Below are 20,858 nucleotides of genomic sequence, written 5' to 3'. Positions count from 1 at the left end.
AATTCTTCCGAAACCGACCTACGATATTTTTTTAGGCCAAATTATCGCCGATTAGACGCAAAACGATGCCATTGCTGTGGTAACGTAAGCAAAACTGATCAATTTATAAAATGCAAACAAGTATTTTGTGTTTTTATTCAAAAAAATGATTTTTGCGCCGAAAAGGTACTTTTCTTGATTGCTTGCGAGCGCGAAAAAAAGCGTTTTTCGTTTTTGTTCTGGCTTTTACGGATCGCTTCTCGCGTCTCACCTGTCAAGCGAGCGCGCGCGTATGACGTCACAATGCACGGGTCACGCGCGCGTCGAGAGAAAGGCTCAACGCGGGAACGCGAAACGACGAAAAATTACGCAACCTCGGCAGCGAAACGACGCGATTTTTTCCGCCCCGGGCGATTTTTAGCGACGCGCGACACCGGTTTCGCGACGCGCGGCACGAAAGTCGCCTGTCGCGCGCCAACTTTAATTTTCCGTTTTTCCCTGGTTGTTGTTGTTGTTGTTGTACAACTGTGTGAAGCGGAAAACAAAACAAAAAGAGCTGGGAGGAGGGGTTGCTAGGGGCAACGTCGAGAAGGATGATATTTTATATTAATTCCGATGCCGACAAACGATATTTTAGGCTGAAGTATCGCTGATTTGACACAAAACGACGCCACTGATGTGAGAAATTTATAAAACCAATCTAATTAAAATAATGTAACTTAACGTCTTCCGCGATTTTAATGAAAAAAAAACGCTTTAGCGCCCAAAAGCTACTTATCTTTATTGATAATACAATATTTTCTGAAAAAAATATTTATTAAGGCGAAAACGAAAGGTTTGTTTGCAAATCATGGCTGCAATTCTCTACCAATTTTGTATCGGATCGGTACCGATACCACCCTAGTATCGGACGTGTACCGATACTAGCACTTCTCCTTTTGTATCGGCTCCTATCTGATATTGCCTGGCATTCCCATAAGCAGCAGAATCACGCGATTCCTTTTGAACAAACAAAAGATTTCGTCGCATTGTGTCTTTGTCGCAAAAAGGGACCGTCGCCGTGTCGCAAGCTCGCCTTATCTTCCGACAAATATCGTTAAAATTTACTGCTTCCTGTTAGCAGAGTAAGGCAAGAGAGGCCGTGCGTGCTTTTTGCAGTAACAGGGAGCGTAGTTGCGGCCTGCCAGCGATTCTATTTCCTGCATGGGGGGGGGGGGGCGGTTTCCTTTCTGTAGGTCCACCGTCGCGAAACGCAAGGTCGAGTATTATCAATCTCGCCCGTGGCTTCCAACTGAGGAAACGGCGTCTGAACTCGGCATTTGTGATTATACCGTCGCTCCCGGAGAGAGGCGACTCGGATAAGAAAGAGAAAAAGGCGGAAAGAGAAAGAGAGAGAATGAGGAAAAAAGAGAAAGCGACTCTTGTCTAACTTGCAATGACGCCAATAGGCTGCGGTTTGAAAAGGCAGCCTTGTAAATCCGCGCGCAGTTATATTAAAGGCCTCGAAATTTCGCTTGGAGTCGCGGGCGCCGCGCTGCCCTTTCGCTCGTAAATAAAATGCAAGTCGCCCGTCCTTTGCTGTAACGATTTCCGAATCTACGCCGCTTAACGATCTCGGTCAATAAGGGAACGGAACCGGACCAAATATTGGCGCAAAACAAGCAGTGTTCTATTTGCGCGACACCACCTTAAAAACGCCGCGGCCTGTTGCTGCACATTGAACTGGAATCGGTTCCTTTCCTTTTGTAAACCAAACCGCTGGAAAAGTTAACTTGGTGGTTCTCAAATTTTTTTTTATATTCCCCCCTTACAAGCCTTCGGGCGAACACTGTCGACTCATCTCCAGCAAAAAAACGCAATGTATTCTACCTATTTTTTTTATTACTTCGATTTACAATGCTGATAGAAAATCAGACCTTCAGGAAAAAGAGTCGGCAAAATAAAAAAACAATATGTCAAACTACAATAGACACATCTGTACCAAAAACCAAGACTTGTTACAAAATTTTGATGCGCATCGTCTGAAAGTTAAGTTTGTATGAACGTATGACGTAGATATTAATTTTATACAAACCATTGGTTTAACTAGTGATTCTTAATCTTTTTTCGCGGCGACCCAGTATAACGAGCGTTAAGCGTAGCAGCAAAGGTTTTACAACCCCAACTCTCTGCACTGAATTTTTGTAAGCAAACAAATCAAAAGGATCTTGGTTGATAGCCGTATTTGTCTTATTCAAAAACTGACAACGAGTGGCACTGTTGACAAACTCTGACCTAAAAAAGCACGATTTAGCGAAAGCTCGCCAGATTAAAAATACGAATAAAATGGCATAATTAAGTTCGAACTATTTTAGTGTGAGCCACGTCATTGTATTGCCCCTGCAATTTTCTTAAATTTCGGAGAAATCTTGCACAGGCCCAATCTCATTAAATCCAATGCATAAAAATCTCATTAAAAAAATGCATAAAACTGCTGAGGTCGACGACCCAACTGAATCAAAACGCCGACCCAATTTTGGGTTGACAAAACACTGGGTTAAACACGGCTCACTTATGAGGCCCCTGTGTTATCCTTTGTACGACATAATGTCAAACTTAAAGCCATTCTGGTCGCCAGCTAATAATATCAAATGACGAACGTAAACACGAGAATAAAGTGCTCACCGCACGTATTCACATTACACCTGTTTCTCCTTTTAACAAGATCTCACACTGAGAATTTAGACGATAAGCTCATTTCAAGGCGGACGATGCTGTTTACTGTTTAGTCTGCAAGCTGAACGTTGCACTTTGGAAACAGGGGAAAAAAATCGTACGAACTTTTCCCACCGCAGTCAAACCGAATAGACACAGTTACAATATCAACGCCCCATACAGAGGTAGGTATCCTTTTGAACGTTTCGAATATGTCTCATTTATTTTCAACGTAGTAAGGAGGCACTGATTTCTAAGATTAGAACTATCGCATTCTCACTATGTTGATATAATACTCTTCTTCTGTAAATATCCTTCCAACGTCAAAGTGAAACCTCGGGCCGTTATTTAAGATTTATCCAAGGCATTCACAAAATGCGGCGACGTACTTACACGAGATTTAAAATTCATTCTACGTCTAACTAAAACCTCCAACCATTATCTTAAGATTTATTCGAAACGTTCACAAAATTCCGGCTACTCCTGTACGGGCTAAAACACCCGTTTAACTCCAGCCATTATTTAGAATTCATTCACGGCGTTCACAAAAAGCTACTACTGCCCACTTCTGTACAGGCTTCGATATTCGCTCCTAATGCTTATCCAACAGGGAAAGCTAAACAGTCAGCTCTGTACAATACATGCGACTGCCTTAACGGCGAGATTGTCTTAAGATTTATTTGAAACGTTTCCAAAATGCTACCTACTTCTGTACGGGCTTTATTACATTATTTTACGTCCAACTGAAACCTCTAACCATTATCTTATTCTTCATTTAAAACGTTCACAAAATTCCGGTTACTTCTCTTCAGGCTTCGATATTCGCTCCTAATGCTTATCCAACAGGGAAAGCTGAACAGTCAGCTCTGTACAATACATGCGTCTGCCTTAACAGCGAGACGTGAGCTGCTAGCGAGTTGGTCAGTTCCAGTTGGGCACACCTCAATGGCAGCTCTCTGCTCTGCCGTGACGACTCTAGATGTTGGAAAAAATCGTGCACAAAGGCGAACGGAAACTGCGAGTTACGGCGGCGAAAGCGACGCGTCACAGGGCCCTCTGTGACGCAACAAAAGGCTAAAAACAAAAGCTGTAGCGACACCTTGAGGTTAATTGAAGCGGGCTTGAAATGTGGCAAATTTTCGTTTTTTTTCGCTTGCTGCTTGGTTTTTGTGCGAATTTACGTATCTATCTTGGCATTACGCGAAGTTTTCAGCCTTTTGGATTTGCTTTATTTTATGTGAATGTTCGGTTTATATTTAAGCACTTAAAATTTATTTTTATTTAAACATTGTAATTCAGTAGCCTACACGGTGTTGTGTAAAGACTTGACTTTTGTGCACGACTTAAATTAGGTCTTTTGGACAAATTTACTTACTTCAGTCTTTGAGTTAAATAACTTAGGGTGAAGTTAGCTGTTTTTACTAAATATTTTTTAGTAAAATTCTCAATTCCTCACGTAAAACAACTCCCGTGCTATATGTCGTTTTTTTTTTGTTTTTTAGTTAAGATGTTTCTCATCCACAAAAGGGTTGTCAATTTGAATAGTTTATCGTGGCACAATTTGTTGTCCTTCAATATTCACCAACAAACCAGGACAAAATATATAAACTTTGTCAAAGGTACAAAAACGAAGACGACGCTATCTTAATTAAGTGTGGACTCAATTACAATAATTTAAAAAGTTTGTAATTAATTTAGGGTGAGCAGTAGAACCCTGCCAACTAAACCTAAAAAACTTTCATCCGTAATAAAATAAATATTTTGCACAGTTGAAATCATTTAATCGTTGCGTGAAAATGTTTTGGTGCTCGCATTTCCTTAACTTTTTATTGCTATAAAAATACAAAACTAACCTTTTAATTTATCGTTGCTCGAACTTAGTGTTTGTTTAAATTTTAGCGCTTTGGTGTTTTATTTTTTTTTAATTGTACTGCTGTTTCACACCAAACGAAACCTAACTTAAACCGGTTACAGGAAGTTGCATTAATATACCCTGTTTAGTTTTAATTAACAGTGTCTATCGTGCAAAGGTTTTAATTTTGAACTGCTACCCGAATTGGACAGCTAGATTTATTTTCGGTTTTTTTGAATTACATTTGAATTAAATTAGAGAATTTAATTGTTTTTAAGTTATATTGGAATTTAATTAGAGTTTAGAGTTCAGTTTTGTCCAAATTACATTAAAATTAGAATTATGCTGAAACTAGATTACTAGTGCAGCAATTAGGAAAGTACGTTTTAATTTTGTTAAAATAGAACCACCTTATTAGAACTTTCACACTCACATGCAATGGCAAAGCCTACAAATTTTCTCCAGTGTAAATTTTCACGCTAAAATTTTTGCTGTAAAAAATGTCGACGAAAAACAGCGTAACACCGCCACGTGTAACTTTCAAAAATTATAACCCAGTCAGCAGCGGACTTGATGTATTGTGCATTAAAAGGCAGTTTCTCTTTAGCCGTTTGTCAATTGTGCTGATTAACGAGAACACTCCTTAGGCATTTGATACCTGAAGTCCTACTTTGTCTGGCGAAAGCTAAGTCGCCAATTTAGCTGAAAGGTTTTGCGGTCGTTTTGGCGGCTTTTTAATTTGACAGCGGGCGTGTTAAATGGCGACACCAACTTTGTAAAACCGTTTCCTGTCTGTCTAACAACGTACAGCATGGAAAGCTGTAACTGTCGCAGGAAAAATTGCACCAAACTCGACATTTCTTCTACCTATTTCAGGTTGTACACCAGAAATCAAGTCATAACTGATTTCTTTCGTTTTAGATCAATTTACAAATAGCGTATTTAAATTTTAAGCTTTCTATCTTAGTTGTAGATCAGCGGTCGGCAAACTTTTTTGTCGCGGCCCAAATAACTTTTTTCAGAGCTATTAAAGGCCCACTACGTAAAACGAATACAAAACAGTGGCGGAGTTAGGATATTTGTGTTTAAGGTGAAATATTACACGGCCCCTTGATTCGCAAAACACTGCCATGCTATAATAATGTAAAACATACTATAAAACAAAAATTACTTGCGCGAAGCGCGAAAAACTTTGCTGATAATAATTAAAGTTGGTAAAAAAATACTTTGCAGGTTCTCAGGTCAGGATCACATTTGGCACGTGGGTCGGAAGTTGTAAACCACCTTGAGACAATATAAAAATACTTAGCCGCACAGAGTTAAAATAAAGCGCATGAATGTACGGCTATCACGAAGCCCATAACTACATATGATAACACTAAGTTATTCAAAAGTAATTCGCGGCCCACTAAAAATGGCTCTGCGGCCCACAGTTTGCCGACCACTGTTGTAGATCAACGAAATTACTACTTTTGGCAAAAAAGTTAAAAAAAACAGTAAAAATATTTGCTCTATACATGTACTTTTTAATAATTAAAAAAATCTGCGAAATCAGTTGCTACGATTGAAGAAATAATAAAATGATAAAACAGTTTTAACGGTGTCTACAAAGGATATTATTTGACACCCGTTACGGGTAACACAGCGTAAATGAGAACACATATTTATTTTCTTTTTGGAATGACCTGTCGTATAAGCAATACCTATACAAATTCCTATAAGCCTTGGTATAAGTACGTCAGTGTTTCTTTAACCTTTTTTTAAGTTTTTATTTACATACTGAATATTGCGAAACAAGTTTCAATGGGCTAGGCCAAGATAAAGAAATTTGAAATACATAATAAAAATTGAAGTTTTATATTTCTTTTCACAATTTGCCTACATAGTGCACCTGACAACCCTCCCTAGTTTACCGGTTAAGAATTGTCAAAGTACGTTATAGCTTGTGAATCTAATAGTTTGACATAAATCCTAGGTATTAATTTAATTGCCTTTTATCTAGTGCAGTACGTTTCAACCCGTGGGATGCTACGCACTTGTGCGGATGAAAAAGAATTGAAATGCGGATGAAAATGGTGCATATTATTTTTTTTATTATGTGTAATACAGTAATGAAATAAGCTGGTGCGCCCACTTTTGCGTTACAGGTACAGTAATAACTTTCATTGTTATTTCACAAATAAAACTAAAGGTTGCAAACTTACTGAGCTTGTTTCGTGCGGATGGAAATTTTCCGAAATAAAAAAGTGCTGATGGAAATTTTAAAGGTTGAAAAGCACTGATCTAGTGAACTGTTTTCATCGATATATCACATAATATAGGGGTCGGCAACCTTTTGTATGCAGTGTGCCAGTTTAGGAATAATTTCAAAATATTAACAACTCGCGTGCCAAACATTATTTGTCTGATTGGTTTTGCACTGGGAACCAGGGATCCGGAGTCTGTTAAAAACAACCCGAGTCCGACTCCGGACAACTGTGCAATAATATCGAGTCCCGAGTCCTGCTCAGGCTTTTAAGCGCGTATTTCACCGATTTGCGTAACTAAAATTTGTTGTTATTAAGCAATCCATTCATATTGGTCATGGAAAATATGCCACCACCTGCTATTCCACCTTAACAATTTACAGTTTAGTGCCCTATTAGTTTCTAGTTTTCGTACTGCGCATGCGCACACGTCGAACTCGGGTAGTTTTACCTAGTCTTACTTGAATCCGACTCCGCAGCCCTGCTGTGATCTGACATCTAATTTACGAATGATCTGACATCTAATTTAAGTATCTTGGGAGACGCCATTAAACCCCGTTTCATAAGTTAAATTCTGTAAAAATACCCTAAGGGCCCCTAAGCCTGCTGAAAAAACGAATATAATACTCTGTGCCCGGTTTTCGCTTTTAGCTTGTTTTTTTTCAGTCGCAAAAAAAGACATTTTCCTACTGTTAATGTAGAATGCCCACGCAATAAACATCACGCCAATTTTAGGGCATTGTGGCGTAATCCGAACGGTTAGTCGTACGCAACTATAAAACGCCCACAATAAATAATGTTAAATACAACAATTAAGACACGAATTGGAAATGTGAGTAATCATTTAGTTAGCGCTAGTGTTGGTGATGTAAAAATAGTGTTAATGATGTAGCAGTGATAACATGCGCGTTAAATTATTTGGCGTGCCATGGAAAATCGTCTCGCGTGCCACTTTTGGCACGCGTGCCAGGGGTTGTCGACCCCTGACATAATATAACGAAAAGTAAAATGCCGAATACTTATACGCATGTAAAATATGCCTATTCGATTGGGCGCCTGTCTAGTAACGAAACGAGTTTTCATAAACGAAATTGCAAGAAATGAATGAATATGGCAGAAGGAATATAATAATAATACTTCACCCACCCAAACCCAAACGCTAACTCGCACCCTAACTCAAATAATGTTAGCAATATAAATCCACGGACGTAACTGTGGTAGGATTCTAAACCAGCGTCGTCGATGCAATTTCTGTTTTCTTTCTACTTTAAATTTGGTGTTTAAAATGAACTGTAATTTGCAAGGTAAATGACATAACATAACTGCTGCATAGGCCTGGCTGTCCTTAGCATTAGGCCTACAAGTTTTTTGTGACACACATTTTTATCATTTTAGGTCTAATTCTTGCCCGTTAACAACTTATAAAAACGCTAGGCTATTGTAAGCAAACTCTAAGCTGTTTTCACGCCCTAAGCAGAGTTATTAAAACTTTTTTTAGCTTGCGCTTCCTTGTATAGATTGCAGCACTCTCTACTCTACACAACTAAAAACATTACAACTTAACATACCCTTACTACACAACAAGACGGCAGAACAATACCATCAATTTGTGAGTAATCTAATAAATAGCACTCATTCAAGTCTCGAAAGCTTTCTTGCTTGCCTGCCTGTTTGCAAAACTAGCAGTTTTCTTGCCCAAAGATTAAGTCCCGCGGCACATTTGAAAAATTTTGAGGCACAAAGTTTAAAAAATACAGCGGTCTAGAAACGCCTTTCCACACTACAAAATGTAAGAGCACGTTTTTGGCAGTTGCTTTAAGTTTTATTGTTACCTCTATAATGCAACCCTGGTATTCTAATGTTACGTAACAATACACTGGTGTTCTATGCAGGAGTGTTTTTTGCTAGCAACATGCTGACATAGAATATGCAAGTAATAAATTATGGTGCTATATCGGGAATGTTTTTTTACTTTCTTACGGCAATTTTAAATCTACCCTTATATTTCACCAAAGATTGGAATAACCAATGTTGTATTGATTAAAAAAACAGTTGGTCACTCACAGGTCGCTGGTACAAACTATAGTTTGAGTGAATAGATGATGCAACTGCTCTCAAGCATATTATAAAGATTTTATTTTTCGTAAAACTCATTTCTTTGACAGAAATATTGTTTGAGTGTTTGTGCTAAAGATATGCACTTATTGGGGACCTTTAAAGGAATTCTTAGTTTCAGTTATCCATGGCGTGAAAGGGTAGGGAAGCCCTGTACACAGCCATAATATATATCAGGGATTGCGAACCACTGACCCACGGGCCACAAAGTGACTGACCACAGATTTTCAATGACCCACTTATCTCTCTAGAAATACCGAAATGTTATAAATCATTATCTGGAAAGGATAAATGTTAAAAACAATTCCTAGTTAGATATAGCACTATGCTGTTAAGTTGTCCAATCTGTGGGTCATGCAAAAGTGTTTTTTTATGGGTAACTAGTAGGCCTACATCAATTGCACTTCAACAAACGCGTGGAGAAAAGCAGACAACTAAAAAGCATTTTGATTATCGCTGTAAAACGTAAAGTGTGGCGATTTAAAAGGAAAATTAAGAGCCCGCAGACTAAATATTTTGAAAAATCCCTGATTAAACTATGCTGAAAAGCTTTTTGCTGAACTCCTGTAATGTCATAAAAATGCTGCAGCATTTGTTAACTATTTAGGTTCTTAATATTCGTTGAATTCAAATTTGAAAATCGTCCGAAAACCTTGAATTACCAACCCAGGCAATAACATTTAAACGACGCAGCTGCAAAGTTTCGCATAAAATTAACATATAATTAAACATATGACCCACCTGTGCATTTTGTAAGGATTAAGGTCGTGTTTGTGACCCGCGCGACAAAAAGGTTCGCCAACCTTGATATATACGTTGTTAAAATTCAGTAGCCTAGCTAGACTAGCCTATTGGATCACGGAAGTGTTGTAAACAAGTTATTGTAAAATGACTTAAGTCAAAATCAATTGAAAAAACAGAAACAAAACGTTAAAATATTAAAATAGGTAAACTCGTCCGATTATGTGGGCAAATAACCCAGGTAAAAATATGAAAAATCAACATGCAGCAGTTTAATTGTTTTACGTACAAAAAATAGGCTTTATACCTCAATTCTGTAATAACATGTTAAATATAAAAACTTAATTTCAACCATCGGACTCAATAACTTAAGTCCAAGTCAAGTCATTTGTTCAGAAAGACTTAAGTCAAGTCAAATCAAGTCATTTTACCGAAACGCCTTAAGTCAAAATCAAAGTAATTCGAAAACATACACTTAAGTGCACTTAAGTCAAGTCATTCAACAATTTTGCTTCACGTCACCTTAATTAAAAGTGGGCAAAAGTTTGTGTCTGTGTTTAACCTAAGGTGTTCTTTAAAGTTTAATTTAAACAATGCAGAGCCATAATCCCAGCTGGTCCACTAAAATCACTGTTTTGAAGAATTTCAGAAATGGAAGTTTTTGTTTACAAGAATTGTGTGGACACCTATTAAAAATCCTGATCCAATGACCATAAATAAAAAAATAATCTGTCGCACTCAGGTGGTAAGTTATCCTTTTTAAGTTTTTTTTTAAAGTTTATACCGCTTTAATCACACTATTAAGTTGGCAAGCTGATAGGAGTGCGACCAATTCAATATTATCTGCAATGGACCTGTGCGGTCTATAAGCTGTAATAACCTTTCCTGTACCAAAGACATATCATTTTCCGGTCGAGCATATCATTTCCGGCCTTTAGGTGAATGCTGCTGCTCCCTCCTAAGTTGACCGCTGCTGTGAACCGACATTCACTCGTTTTGCCGACTGAGTGAGTTTAAATTAAGGTTGTGCAATTACAAATAGTATAGGTTACGACTTTCAGGAACAAGTACAACTGCAGAGTTATAAACAAGTCATTTTTGAAATGTTATTTTGAAAGTCAAATTCAAGTCATTTGTTCAAAGGACTTAAGTCAAGTGAAGTAATTTTAAAACAGTGACTTTAGTGCAGTTAAGTTTAGGTCAAGTTTATGACTTAAGTCATTAAAACACTGTACAACTGAAATAAGCAAAATATAGTTTGATTATGGCCTTAAGTAAAAGTACCGCTTATTTCAAATCTTTTTTACTTGGATTAAAATCAAACCTTCTACACGCATAATAACGCATATATTAATAGATTTTATTTTTGCAATTTGTTGTGAAGGTAAAATTATACAAATTTTGTTCAAATTCTCGAGCTCCAGGTGCTGCAAGTGTTTTTTTCGTAGATGGCGGATTACCTTAAAATTAAGTTAACTTCTGCAATTTTTTGGTCACTTAATGTCAATGTACAATTTGTCATTTCGTTTCAAAGCGAAACCTACCAAAAGTACTTTGACTAATACCATCCGACACAGAGGCAGTATGAACTCCATAATTTTGAAAGCAAATTTCGTCAGAAAACGTGATCAAAGCTCATTTTAACAATCGTGCTTGTACATTCAGTCGCTACTTTAAACCAGTGTTTTTTAACCCTTTCTAGCAGCGTATTCACCTCGTAGGTTTTTATATGCTGTGTGGTGCGTACACCTTTTGTCTTAAAGTAACTTGTTTCTTAACTTAGCCTACTTATGTTTCTTAACTAAAAATTGATCAAACAGTGCTATAGCTGCAGATTTAAACAAAAAACAATTTAATGGGTCAAGGAGAGAATATAACTTAGTATTTTTTAGTATTTTTTAGACTTGAGCTCATTTATTTAAACTTTGAATCACACCTAAAAACTGCAGAAAAACTCAGGTGTCACCTGCAAAGCTTTCGTGTACCAATGTTGGTACCTGTTCCTCAGGTTAAAAAACACTGAAATAAACTCCAGTGTAGTAAACAAGTCATTTGGAAAAGACGTAAGTTCTAGTCATTGGTTGCTTAAGTCAAATCAATTAAAGAGCAAGTCAAATCCAAGTTATTGATATAAAAATAAAACGCTAAACGGTTAAATTAAAAAAAAATTGTTCGACTTTGAGCAATAACTAATTTTGAGCAATACTGAAAAATAAAAACTTAATGGATAGCAAGCTTATTGTTTTACGTGCTTTATTGTTTTTGAATGTGAAAAACACTTCATCATCAGCCGAAGTCATTTGACGCAATGACTTAGTCCAAGTCAAGTCATTTGTCCAAAGACTTCAGTCCAGTCAAGTCATTGTGACATAGGTCGAGTCCAGTCATTTAAAAGCAGTGAATTAAGTGGACTTGACAAGTCCAATTTTAGGTTATCTAGTTTTAACATTACTGTTTTTAGCACTAGTTTACAAAGAGTTTTAGAATCTAGACCAGGGGTCGGCAACCTACGACCCGCGGGTCGGATCCGGCCCGCCGGTGTAATTCATCTGGCCCGCCGCCTCTCTGACCAATTAGACACCAGTCTATAAATGCGAAAAATTTTCGCGCTTGGCGCAAATGTCAATTTTACGTCCGGTTTGTTACGTTTTAGTGTTGCCTTTTCAACTAGATCAGCGATTCTTTACCGTTGCGCCACGGAAGGCTGCCAAGTGCGTCGCGCGAAAACGGAAAACCTATTAAAAAATGTTGGACATATATTTTTTTTAACTTAAAAAAGAAATACCGGCATAACCCCAAATAAATTGCAAAGCGCCTTGACTTATAACGGTTAACAAACACTGAGCTAGATTTAACTTCGAAAAAAAGATTAACTTCAAACACTGAGCTATATTAACCTCGAAGTAGTTTTATTACACTTTTCATTATTAGAATGGACTACGAAAGTGTGAACTCGAATTTTAGAGGCTTGACGCTTTGGTTGAAAAGATGCACATTTATCGATATAATGTCATTTATCAAGATGATTTGAACAAATAACTTGAGGGTCATTGACACACAGCTTTATGGCTGCACAGAAACCCAATATGTTTTGCGAAGTGCAAAAATCATTCTTTTTGCGTTTGTCATGTTTTGAAAGTGTTGCTAGCAATACATTGCCTTAAGGAAATCAGTCTGAGTTTAAACCGTCAAATGAAAATAACTTTGCCAAAAAATATCGACACGTTTCCAAGATAAGTGCAACATGAACGTAAGAGCCGCATAAAACTGGGTGAAGAGCCGCATGCTGCTCGTGAGCCACGTGTTGGCCGCCCCTGGTCTACATATACCGCAACGCAAATTATTTGGGCTAGGGTGCGGATTAGCGTTTGGGTTTGGGTGGGCCAAGCATTATTTCTAATAATAAATATTATGACACTTGACCCACCCAAACCCAAACGCTAACCCGCACCATAACCCAAATAATGTGCGTTGCGGTATGCGGTATTTGTAGAACGTTTTTTGCGTTACTTTCTACGTCCCAAATTGAAAGAGACCCGAAAGTCATTTCAATGATTTATTGTGCTTTGAGGTTGAATACCCACCGGTTAGTCAAAAACACATTTAAGCAGACTGCTTGAGACTAATGAAGTGGAACGCTGCTTCTTTTGTTGTCGTATCCCCACCAACTAGATTTGACACCAGCACGACTAAACGCGTTTTTAGCGAGATAGCGCGTGCACTATACTGTTTAACGTGATTGAAGATGTTTTTTGATAGAAACCACGCGTTTTTCACGACTTTTTGAAGGATTTATGTTAGAAATATTATTTTTAAAAGGTTCAACAGTTATTTTTTATTGTTATGGTGGAAAAATAATCCTGGAACGGTTAAAAAGCCTTTTTTAATTTGTTCTTATTGTAATTTTGCGTTTAAAATTACTTGTATTTTTTTCAACTTGGACACAAATTTAATCTATCCTAATACAATTTTAACTTTGAACGTGCTAACCTACAGTCATAAAAAATATTTTTAAGAAACTCGTGCGCAATTTTAAAATTTATCTTCATTTTTCAATACAGTGCGAAACAAGTGTATAGTACAACCTCTTTATATCTTTTTTACGAATGGGGTGTACCCAGAACACTTTGTTGCCGTATAAACCGCTTGTTATGTTCCCCAAATCCACATTACTGCCAAAGTTTCTATTTTCATTTGTCATTGGCTCATAGCGGACAAAAACGTTGTTAAAATGACTGGACGTTTTTGTTAAACGGACAAACCTCTAATTTATTACAGATTTTAATCCAGATTACAGAGCAGGTTTAAGCTTTGATCTTAGGCAAAAATAGTTTTGTCTTTCTAATGAGAACAGAGGGCCGTTTGGTCAGACCGAATGGCAGCTACCAGTTACTGTAAGAAATCGAGGATTCTATTCGTTGTGACTGCACTCTGCTGCATTGGATTACTGTGGCGTGCCGGATATTTTTTGGACGACTTGGAGATCTCGTTCAAAGAACAACAACAGAAAGCTGTAACGGGAGAAAATTCGAAAAATAAAACTGCCGAAAGCGTAAACCGGGACGAAAATGTACAGCGTAAAAAGTCCCCCAAGTTTGTGCTAGTACTAACCAACAAACGATCAGGTTCTTCGTTTTTAGGGGAGCTCTTTCACCGAAACCCGGGGGTGTTTTATCTTTTCGAGCCCCTGTACCCCTACTCGCTTTCCTGCGACGTTATGGCCAAAGAGAGGGTGGAAACGCTTGCTCAACTGGCAAAGTGTGACTTCAACAACACAAGGAAACTGTACGAAAAGGCTTTCGACGTAAGCTTTCAAACTGACAAATACGCCAAATGCCTGGAGCGCAATCTGTGCTTCCTAAGTTGGAATAAAAACCTGCTGGAAAGATACAAAGCCGAACGTTTTGGAAAATTTGCGAAAAACACCAACAACAAAAGCATCAGTTGTAACAGTAATACGACTGGAAGAATGGACTTAGACGTTATAGCTCGCCTTTGTCGCCGATCGTCCTTTGTCGTGTTTAAAACGATCCGGATATGTGACGTATCGACTCTGACGTCACTGATCGATCGTGACGTCACAGACGGCTTCATCGACCTCAAGGTCATTCACCTCGTCAGAGATCCGAGGGCGATTCTCTCGTCGAGGTTAAAGGTCAGAAAATTTTGGCTTGAAATTTTTGTTTGTTGATTAACTCGTTTATTTTAACTAATTAGTTTAATTTGACTTTTTTCGAAATATCATTTAACTTTTTATTCGATTTCGTGATTTGTTTAAACTTTTAAATTTTTAATCCAAATTTTATTTTATGATTTTTTGTTAGTTAGTATTTTAGTTCGAATTGGTTGAATTTAATTGTTTTTAAATTATTCGAAGTTATAATTCGTGACGAAAAAAAGGAGAAGTCGAATTTTCGAAATCATTATTTATTGGCGTTTTGTAAAAACAATTTGGTAAAATGGGCTTTCGTTGCCTTCTGCGTAGTCGGTTGAAAAATAACCCGAGTACAACTCCGGCCAAATGAGTCCCGAGTTCGGCTCCAACTTTACAGTCTGTATTTAACCCATTTACGTAACTAAAATAAGGTAAATCTTTAGCAATTCACTCATATAGATCGGGGCGTATCCAGAAAATCAAAAAGGGGGGAGTCCAGAATTTTAACTTAGGGAAATCCCCTGTTTTCCGCCTGACGTTAATGAATAATGATGTCATAAAAAAATGAAGGGCGTCATAAAAATGACGTCATGAAAAATAATTAGACATAACCAATTAACGTCCAGCAAAAGCGAACCTTTAGGACGCCAAGCGAACACGTGCGTCGAAACCGTTTAGTGCGCAACTGTTACTTCAGGCGAAAAACTAAACCAAGACGGTGAAGTGTGTGATTGATTTTTGTAGTATATGCCTTTAGAGAATTTTTGCGGTAAATATCATTACAGAAAAAGGCGACTTTAAACAGTCATAGTTAGACCAACTTTTAGAGAATCTGCTTCATTAAAAATTGTCGTTGTTACACCAACATCGGATATTAGAGCAGACAGCGAACAGCGTAAATATTAGCTGCGCTTAACTTAGAAAAATGGCTTGATTTGGCGTTGTCAATTGTCGAATACACCCTTGCTAATCAACCAACCTGAACGAATAACGAAAGGCGAAAGAGAAAATTCATCCTGCGTTTACGGTCGACCAAACAAGAGACGAAAAACGGCGCTTTGCGTTAGATCTCGGTTTAATATTAGCTTAATACGCGTGACCCAATTACACTGAAAACATTGCTGTCTTCCACAGTTTGTTAAACCCTGACAAAAACGAACAAAGAACGATAATATAACTTGCGAAAAGGGCTGGATCCGAACCCACAACACCCCCATATAGAAGCCACTGAATATAGGGATGCCATACTAAACATCCACTTACACAGTACATGGTTGGAAAAGATTCCACTTTATGCAATTCCACCTTTACAATTTAGGGTTTACAGCCTTATTTGTTTCAAAAGGTTCTACTGCGCATGCGCACGTCGGACTGGGTCTTACGGCTCCGACTCCGCAGCCCTAAAGCCATCTATTGCGAACGCCTTGACTTGCTGCAAATGGAATAATGTCTGTTTAAAACAGGGGTTCTTGAACTTTTCTTTACCGCGGACCCCTAATTTGTGTTTTTGCTTCGAAAATTTCAGAGATGCCGTCATAAATTGACTTCGCAATAAAAATAGACTTCTGAAATCAGCTGTTTCCGGTCAAAAAATGTGAAAGTTAAATTGAGTCTAAATACATTACGTGCAAAACCGTTTTATTAAAAAGATAACATCTTTTTTTTGTTTGAAAAACTGATTACTTCTTAAATATATATAATAATATTTCACTTAGGCCTTCATGGACCCCCTAAAACTAGTTCAGAGACCCCCAAGGGATCCATGGCCCCAGTTTAAGAACCTCTGGGTTAAAACGACTTGATATGCAATAATGTCCAACTTCCTCTGACTTCATTGTTATTTCGTTTAGTTGCAAGGCGATGAAGTCACAAAGGCAACTCTGTCAATGGAGGCGAAACTGCTGTGCACAAGATTGCGAAGAAACACAATGTTTTCGGATTCCAATTGGCAGGGTTAGGTCAAAAGAACACATAAATAGTGAAAACGTGTGATGCTACAACCTGTGGTTATTTTGAAGACCAAAAAGAGGACATTTAAACGAATCTTTTTTCATCGATAGTTTGTAATTGATAAAGTAATTTTCAATAAACCGAAATAGAAATTACGTGTAGTGCCGTAAATGCGTTGTGTCGAGGCACAGACCAACACTAATCAATCCGTAACCCACGAAACTACTTTTACTTAAGTTTGTAGAACTGCCAACACATTGGCATAACGGTTGTAAATTTGAGATAAATATATAGGCTTAACATCCAGTATTTCTATAGAATGTTGATTCTTTCTTTCTTTCGTAAAAATCCTTTAAGCTACAGACCAGAAACGCCATTTTTGGCCATACTAACCGTTATACGCCGGGTCAAAATTTCATTTTAATAACTTTAAGCCGCTAAACATGTACCTTATCTCCATGAGCTAACTGAAAAAATTGTAAAACGACAAGACCTCTTAAAATGATATGTGCAACACCCACAATCTAAAATCCAAATGCTCTCTTTCCTAAACTTAAAAATCTTTATTGTGTCATACAAACCTAGGTGAATCCCCTCCGATCAAGTACTTTCGCGTTCGCTACGAGGACATGGCCGCGAATCCGCACGGGGTCGCTCGAGACATATACGACTTCGTGGGCGCTCAGTTGCCTAGCAACGTGAAGACGTGGATTAAGGAGTCGATGATCGAACCCGTGAGTGGACATAATTTATACTTTACTTGCCAACCCACCAGGTCTTATGAGTGCAGTAAATCGAACGATTCCTTCAGATTTCCTAAGGTTCCATGTTTAACACATCCCGTTATGACGTAACTTTATGACGTCATTTCTTTTTCCATCACTTCGGTAAGAAAATTATCGTATAATTTTACCCCTGCTTAAACTACAGAGATATCTGATATAGGCGTGGCAGTCTACGGACGGAAACGAGTTTAGAAGCCAAGTTGTTCATCATACTGTAAGGGTGTCCATAAAGTCTCTTTACAATTTAAAAAATTATTAAAAAATGAAATGATGAGATATCGCAATGAGATTTGTTTTATGTTAATCAGTATTTTATATAGTTTTTATTGACACATTAAATACACTTTTAAACATTTAATCAACATTTAATTAAAAATATCATTACTTTATTTAATACACTTCTACATGGGCACCATTAGTTGCATGAAGCACATCTAAACGGTTAATTTAGAAATTTTCTCTGAAACAATAAATTTTAGTGTTAATAAAAACTTTATGAAATATTGATTAACATAAAACAAACCTCATTGCGATATCTCATCATTTCATTTTTTAATAATTTTTGTTAAATTGTAAAGAGACTTTATGGACACCCTGTACATCCGTTGTTTTCAAACAGGGCAGCAAGAACACGACACCCCAAGGCGATTTTTCGTTGATACGACGAACCAGTGACGTACTGAACGGTTGGCGGAGAAGAATGGATCTGAAAGACGTCATGCGCATTCAGAAACACTGCAATGACGTCATCAAACGTCACGGTTACGTCACTGTAAGCAGCGAGGCGGAACTGCGTAACGAGAAGCTTAAACTCTGGTGACGAGTTGCGAAGATTTGTTGTTTGTTAACTTTATTTAAAACGTTCATTAATTGTTAGGCTATACCTACCGTACTTGTCTTTAGCTTTCTGATACACAGTATTTGTTCTATGTCAGTGCTCTTCAACCTTTTTTGGTTTGGTGAACCCTCAAAGGTTTTGTGACAAACTCATTTTTTATATTTACCTCTGAGGTAAAAAGCGATATAAAAAATCATTATGCATATCAATATCAAAGTGTCAATTAAACTGAGCGGAGCTGCCGAAGTTTTACACACTGTCGGTGAGAGTTCGATTATCGCTGCAGGCTGCTTGCGAGTACTATTGCATGTTATAAAACAGCATTCAGTGTTAAATATTAATATTTCATTAAAAGTTTGTGATGCACCCTTGTATACCTTATTGTACTGGTGCAACCCATGCATATTTTGATGCACACTAGGGTACACCGTGCACACCGGTTGGAGAGCACTGTTCTATGTCACCATTGTGACGCCCATAATTCGCATTATTCTATTGGAACATGACAACAATTGCACTTTTATAAGGCGCCTAATAAATAAGAAAATGTTGCGTTTTGTAGGTTATTTTTTTTAACAATGATATAATGACCGTTATCGTGTAGTTTTTTCCTAGACAAGGCACTATTTTGCAATTTTTGTCAAAATGTTGAACCGTTCAATTCGAAGACTCGAAAGTATTTAAAATCTGTTTAAAATAATATAGGTCTAGTCTAGGATAATATAATCGCTTTAACACGGGCAATTTTCTTTACAAACTTATATCCCAAACGGGTTTAGCTGGCGTTTTATGAGGTGATTTGGATAATCACGTCAGATGCTGTAGTTTTGCACTTGTAAGCTAAAAGCAGTAGAAGAGTCACAACTGGAAAATTTCTCGAGGAACAAAATGCAGTAAATAGATTCATATATTTTATCAATAGACTACAGGCAGGGCTGCGGAGTCGGAGTCGGTAAAACTATCCAAGTCCGACTACGCACTGCCAAATTTTGAAACTGATATGGTGGCCAACTTTTAATTGTAAATGCGGAATAGCATATATTGGATATTTTCTAACCATGTATTGTGAGAAGGCCTAAATGAATTATAAGACATCCCTATAAGTGGATTGCTGAATATCCCTTTTATAGGTAAATAAGTGAAAAATATCCACTTTATAGGTAAATTGGTGAAAAATATCTAGGGACTCGACGAAATCGTACATTTGGGCTGATTCAGAGTCGGGTTATATTTTTTGGCAGAGTCGGGCAATAATTTTTAGCCTACTCCGCAGTTCTGTTGAAAACAGTAGGTTTCTAAAGTGTAGTTGTTTATCACATGGTTCTGAACAATTTCATTCCAAACCTGGTTCATGCGAATTAAAATTATAGGTTTTTTTTAATTTTTTTTACCTTACATTTTTTATTGCCTTAAAATAACAGTTAAGAACTTTTGGTTTAAGGACGTTTTCGTAATCCTGGACATTACTTAAGCTGTGTAGAACAACCAGACGCCGTTTTGACAAATTTAAGTTTGCAACTTTTTTGGCGAGAACCGCAGTCAAGAAAGATGGTTCAGAAACGTGGGTATTACACAAAATTTGGCGCAAAGTGACAGTAACAACACGAACAACAACAGGAAAGGGTTAAGGATATATAGTAATAGGTAAAACTGCAGAAGCACAATGCACGAGACAGTGGAAAGAAGAGAAAACCTTTTTGTAGGATCCTAAAGATTTCAAGGTAATATCAAAGTCGCAAGAAATAAGAATCCTTATATAAAAGTCCCAAGAAATAACAATCCTTAAACGTCCCAAAGAAAAAAAATAAATCGGTAAAATATCAAGTTTTCCAGGTTAAAATGTCAAATTTTCTCAAGTGTTATTAGGTTAGTTACCTTTAGTTGTTAACTTAATATTATTTAATCAATTTATGTTTTAAGACAAAAATCGCTAGCTGATTTTACGCCTTATGTTAATTTGGTATCAGATAGGCACCGATATCATCCAAGTATCGGACGAGCACCAATAGGTATCGGGCAACGGCTCCGATCCGATATTTATCGAACATCCATAATTGAAATGAAGCAAATATAAAACACAAAGCGACATGCCTAAAGTAGGATGTTAAAAGTCAGCACCACTTTCGAACCGCGAAAGAGCATCGATTATGTGTTTGTGTGTTGCATTTTGCAATAAGTTATGAAGCCCTATGCCATGCTATGTGATTATCAAAATCCAAAGCTGTGTCTTCAAAAAGAAAACTTTCCCCAGAACTAGACTAGACATAACATAAAATGAGAAGACAATAAAAGCTTACAGTCAACTCTTTATCTTTGGATAAACATTAGACGCATTGCCAAAGTAGCATTTTAGGCGAAATTAGTGGCAGATTTTTTTTATGTAGTAAAATAATTGGACAGATTAGGTTATGTGTTACGTTATTAAGATCTTTTTTTGAAACGTTGGCGCAACGTAAAAGTAAAACTTTCGATTAAAAAACGAAAAAAAGAAGGTGTTAGCAAT

General features: G+C 37.3%; 1 protein-coding gene across 1 annotated transcript; it reads left to right on the top strand.

The window, feature by feature from the left end:
- Positions 1-14,002: 14,002 nt before the first annotated feature.
- LOC146139280 (carbohydrate sulfotransferase 1-like) lies at positions 14,003-18,337 on the top strand. The gene is made up of 4 exons (XM_083391784.1): positions 14,003-14,782; positions 16,633-16,735; positions 17,318-17,466; positions 18,137-18,337. The coding sequence occupies exons 1-4, from the start codon at positions 14,003-14,005 to the stop codon at positions 18,335-18,337; spliced, it is 1,233 nt and encodes a 410-aa protein (XP_083247910.1).
- Positions 18,338-20,858: the final 2,521 nt, after the last annotated feature.

Source organism: Ascidiella aspersa, chromosome 6 (genome assembly GCF_963924565.1).
Source record: "Ascidiella aspersa chromosome 6, kaAscAspe10.2, whole genome shotgun sequence".
NCBI classification, from domain to species: domain Eukaryota; kingdom Metazoa; phylum Chordata; class Ascidiacea; order Phlebobranchia; family Ascidiidae; genus Ascidiella; species Ascidiella aspersa.
The sequence above is the reverse complement of the archived record's forward strand: the minus strand, read 5'-3'. Positions and strand labels throughout refer to the sequence as shown.

Coding starts and splice junctions, on each gene's coding strand:
- LOC146139280 (XM_083391784.1), top strand. CDS start 14,003: ATGGCAGCTACCAGTTACTGTAAGAAATCGAGGATTCTATTCGTTGTG. Junction 16,736..17,317: donor TTCGGATTCCAATTGGCAGG/GTTAGGTCAAAA, acceptor ATACAAACCTAG/GTGAATCCCCTCCGATCAAG. Junction 17,467..18,136: donor AGGAGTCGATGATCGAACCC/GTGAGTGGACAT, acceptor GTTTTCAAACAG/GGCAGCAAGAACACGACACC.